Source organism: Malania oleifera, chromosome 9, assembly GCF_029873635.1.
Source record: "Malania oleifera isolate guangnan ecotype guangnan chromosome 9, ASM2987363v1, whole genome shotgun sequence".
Taxonomy (NCBI): domain Eukaryota; kingdom Viridiplantae; phylum Streptophyta; class Magnoliopsida; order Santalales; family Ximeniaceae; genus Malania; species Malania oleifera.
Genome location: NC_080425.1, coordinates 89,517,185 through 89,522,177, shown reverse-complemented (window position 1 = coordinate 89,522,177; position 4,993 = coordinate 89,517,185). Strand labels below are relative to the sequence as shown.

The window sequence follows — 4,993 nt, the reverse complement described above, 5'->3', positions numbered from 1 at the left end:
TTATTTACTTACTGAGCGTCGTCTCACTCCAATCATATTTTTATTTCATATAACTCTGAAGAGCATGTTGGAAATCAGGCTTAGCAAGCATGCGGGTGGGGATAGAAAAATAAAGATTGTTTAGAAATATTAGTATAATGCTAGATATTTATGCTTATGTAATTTTTCTTCTTTTAAAATAAATAATTGTAATATGGATAATTAGTGCTTTGATTTAATAATAATAGAGTTTATTTGCTTCCGCTGTAAATCAGTAGAAAAAAGTTAATATCCCAGGCCCCTCGGGGTGGGGGTGTTACAAGATGTGTGTGTGTGTGTGTGTGAAATTGTGTTGCGTTGTGTGTAGACAGAGCTGTGTGGAAGAGTGTGTGAAGAACATAGTATTGTGTGTGTGTGTGAGAGAGAGAGAGAGAGAGAGAGAGTTGAGTTGAGTAGTTGCTCATCCTCCTTGAATTTATTCTCCCGATTTATAGTGAGATTGGTATGCTCCGTGGATACGTCAAATTGGACCGAACCACTTTAAATCTAGTGTTCTATTTTTATTATATATTTATATTTTACTTGTGTGTGATTATTATTCCTAAATCCTCCAACAATCGAGAGGTAGATGAAAGTTTGGGAAATCCTTGATGACCTCTCGACGGACATTCTCCAAAGTTCAAGCTAAAATCGAGATAATATATAGATAATATAATTATATACTTTTTTTACAAAATTTAAAACATGTCCCTGACCGTTTCCAAATTACTCGAGTAAGACATATTCCTATCGTTGAACTGTTTGAGGTATAAAAGTAGAGAGAGAGAGAGAGAGAGAGAGAGAGAGAGAGAGGGGACAATTTTTTCTGAGTCCAACTTCTTTCGTGGGTCCTGGAGGTCATTCAGCTTTCCATATCTTTGACTTTTTCTACTTCACATTTCACAACTTCAAACCACTTAAATAGAAAAGTATTTTTTTTCCTAAAAATGTACTTACCAAAAAGTAATATGAAATTATATAAAATAAATACTTTATCCTACAAATATTTTTCTAAAAAAAATGCTTTTTCAGAAAATAGTATTCTTCTAAAAAAATATTTTAAAATAAATGATTATTTTAGTATAAAGCAAACAATACTTATGAGTGTCCCTGGAGACTCTGATTGTACAAAACTAAACGCCAGCCCACTCAAAACTTTCTGGAGGGTCAGTTGGCTATAGGGGTTTTGGCAAGAACAGTTGGCCAAATGACTCAAGTAGGAACCTTCCGGAAAACTAAACAAAATGAGATCAATTATCCTCATCTGGAAAATTGCTGGGAGAAAATGGAATCACCATCATCTGGAAATGACACTCTGGGGACTTGTGTCATCTCAATAATGCAGAATAAAGTAACCAAACGATAATAGTTTAAAAGGAACAGCACTACCAAAGATGCCAAAACTTTATAACATACTTAATAACTTTCAAACGCGCGGAATCTCCCCCTCTTTTCATTAGGAAAATGTCTATATTTCTAGCTTTATACAATCTCACAACTGAAAAAGGAAAATTCGAGAATAGAATACAGTCCATTACCATAGTTGAAGCCACAGATAAGAGAAAATTGCCAAAGGTGTTGGTGTCATTCAGAACAACTGAACAAAGCTCTATTATATGCAAACCAAAACCCGCATAGGTTCATTCTTCCCATGGATAAGAGACTGTTCTTTGCTCTCCTGGTCTTGCGTTTTCTGTTCGTTTCTTTAAACAGAACTGCTACAGCCTCCACTGAAGAAGCAGATGCTCTGCTCAAATGGAAAGCCAGCTTGGAAAACCAAACTCATAGTTTTCTACCATCCTGGAGTCATCTTCCTCCCAGCAATGCCTCCAGAACAGGAGCGAATCCATGCACATGGTCTGGATTATCTTGTGACACTGCTGGAAGGATCACAGAAATAATCCTCCCGGAACTGGGTTTGGAAGGCACGTTCCATAACTTCTCCTTCCCGCTGTTTCCAAACCTCTTGCATATTAATCTCAGCACGAACAAGCTCTATGGTACCATCCCTCCACAGATCAGTAACCTCTCCAAACTGGTATTTCTTGATCTTTCCTTCAATTTGTTCACTGGGAAAATCCCATCAGAAATTGGCTTGATAACAAATCTTGAGGTCCTCCACCTTGCTAATAATCGATTAAATGCCTCAATTCCTGGAGAAATTGGTCAGTTAAGCCGTCTCACTGATCTTTCTTTGTACAACAACAGTTTTAATGGTCTTATTCCAGCTTCTTTGGGAGCTTTGAGCAACCTGGCTAAGCTAGATTTGTATCATAATCAACTTTCTGGTTCTATTCCTCCGGATCTGGGAAATCTCTCCAACCTTGTTGAGCTGTACTTGAGCGACAATTCTCTTGCAGGTCCCATACCATCCAGTATTTTTAGAAGCCTTGAAAAGCTAACAACGCTGGACCTGTTCGATAATTCATTAAATGGTTCTATACCGCCTGAAATTGGACTACTAAAAGCACTTGACTCTCTGAGCCTTCACACAAACAACTTTTCGGGTTCCATGCCAGCATCATTAGCTAATCTGAGCCACCTAACTATTCTGCATCTCTATGACAATCATTTTTCTGGTTCCATTCCTCAAGAAATAGGAAACATGAACTTTCTTGTTCGGCTAGAATTGAGCAGGAATCAACTCACTGGTTCTGTCCCTGCTTCCATTGGTAATTTGAGCAATTTAAAGACTTTACATCTTCGAGCGAACCATCTTTCTGGTTCCATTCCTCAAGAAATTGGAAATTTATCAAAGTTGGCTGTGCTGCAACTGGATACAAACAACTTCACTGGCTATTTGCCTCAACATATTTGTCAAGGGGGTTTACTTAGGAACCTTTCTGCGTATGACAACCACTTCATAGGTCCAATTCCCACAAGCTTGAGAAACTGCACAAGCTTGTACAGAGTCCGGCTTCAAGAGAATCAACTAACTGGGAATGTATCAGAAGTTTTTGGCATCCATCCAAACCTTTCCCTCATAGATCTGAGTATTAATAAATTATATGGAGAAATATCACTTAACTGGGGAAGATGCCCAGAATTACGTACACTGCGGATTGCAAGCAACAATATTACAGGCAGAATACCATCTGACTGGGGAACCTCATCTCAACTAGGTTTAATTGATCTTTCTTCAAACCATTTAGTTGGGGAGATTCCAAAGGAACTTGGGAAGTTGACTAATTTGTCACAGCTATATTTGAGCAATAACCAACTTTCTGGCATGATACCTCCAGAGTTAGGATCACTTTCCAATGTCGAGAGACTAGACCTGTCTGCAAACAATTTGAGTGGTTCAATACCAGGAAAACTTGGTGACTGCTCGAGGCTGATTTGTCTGAACTTGAGCAATAACAGATTAAGCGACACAATACCATCATATATTTGTAATTTAGTTCAGCTGCAAATTCTACTAGATCTGAGTCATAACTCACTAACAGGGAAAATACCATCACAAATCAGAAACTTGCAGAGCTTGGAGACGTTGAATCTGTCACACAACAAGCTTTCAGGTCAGATTCCGGGGGCTTTTGAAGAAATGCTTAGCTTGTCATATTTAGACATATCAAATAATGAGTTGCAGGGTCCAATTCCCAACAGTAAAGCTTTTCAAGATGCTCCCATAGAAGCACTACAAGGGAACAGAGGTTTGTGCGGCAATGTCAGAGGCCTGCAACCTTGCAATTCCTCATTTGACCACCAACAAGGCAAGAAGAAGGGTGTCAAACTTCTGTTGTTGGTCATGCTCCCTATTTTGGGAGCAGTTTTGCTTTTATTTGCTTTCATTGGAAGCTTTTTCATTTTTCAAAAGAGAAAAAGGAATGCTCAATCAGAATCAAAAGAAATGGTAAATGAAGATCTGCTTCTGGAGGAACAAACTTTTGGTGGAATAATGTATGATGAAATAATTCAAGAAACTAACAATTTTGATGCCACACATTGCATTGGAGAGGGAAGCCAGGGAAACGTGTACCTGGCGAAGCTGTCATCAAATCATATGGTTGCTGTGAAGAAACTTCACTCACAATGCATTGGAGAGGAGAAAGATCAAAAAGTCTTTCGAAACGAGATCAAAGCTTTAACAGAAATACGACATCGGAACATTGTGAAATTCCATGGATTTTGTTCACATGCAGAACATATGCTCTTGGTCTATGAGTATATTGAAAGAGGTAGCTTGGCAAGACTATTGAGCACGGTGACAGAAGCAACAGAATTGGACTGGAGTAAGAGGGTAAATGTCATTAAAGGTGTGGCATATGCTTTGTCATACATGCATCATGAGTGCTCCCCACCTATTGTTCACCGAGATATATCAAGCAAGAATGTTTTGCTTGATTCCGAATATGAGGCTCATGTTTCTGACTTCGGCACTGCCAAATTTCTGAATCCAGACTCATCGAATTGGACTGCAGCTGCAGGCACATATGGATACATGGCACCAGGTAAATGACTGTTTAGAAAAAGAAACAGAACAAGGATACATGATGATAACGTGTCTCTCTTTTTGCAGAGGTTGCATACACTATGAAGGTCACAGAAAAATGTGATGTGTACAGCTTTGGAGTACTAGCATTGGAAGTGATAAAAGGAGCTCATCCTGGAGATTTCATTTCTTCATTAGCGATGGATAAAATATTGCTGAATGAGATGTTGGATCAACGCCTTTCACCTCCAACAAATCAAATTAAGGGGGATTTGTTATTCATCACAAAGCTTGCAATTGCATGCTTACAAGTCAATCCAGCACATAGGCCAACTATGCATGATGTTTCTCAGGCACTAGCAGCCCGAATATCATCTTCTTATGAATAAATTCACAAAGTCATGCTAGTGCAACTTGTACATGTATAATTTGTGCAGAAGGCTATGTTCTTTTTTATATTGCTGTACAAGGAAGGCTGTATTGCCAACTAAGGGTGTGCTTGAAAAAATTAAGCATCAAGCATTTAATGCTGAATTCAGTTAA

The 4,993-nt window shown here is 38.5% G+C and overlaps 1 protein-coding gene across 1 annotated transcript; it reads left to right on the top strand.

Moving 5' to 3' along the window:
- Positions 1-1,482: 1,482 nt before the first annotated feature.
- On the top strand, positions 1,483-4,993 carry LOC131164651 (MDIS1-interacting receptor like kinase 2). The gene is made up of 2 exons (XM_058122001.1): positions 1,483-4,469; positions 4,538-4,993. The coding sequence occupies exons 1-2, from the start codon at positions 1,670-1,672 to the stop codon at positions 4,837-4,839; spliced, it is 3,102 nt and encodes a 1,033-aa protein (XP_057977984.1). The 5' UTR covers positions 1,483-1,669; the 3' UTR covers positions 4,840-4,993.

Coding starts and splice junctions, on each gene's coding strand:
- LOC131164651 (XM_058122001.1), top strand. CDS start 1,670: ATGGATAAGAGACTGTTCTTTGCTCTCCTGGTCTTGCGTTTTCTGTTC. Junction 4,470..4,537: donor ATATGGATACATGGCACCAG/GTAAATGACTGT, acceptor CTCTTTTTGCAG/AGGTTGCATACACTATGAAG.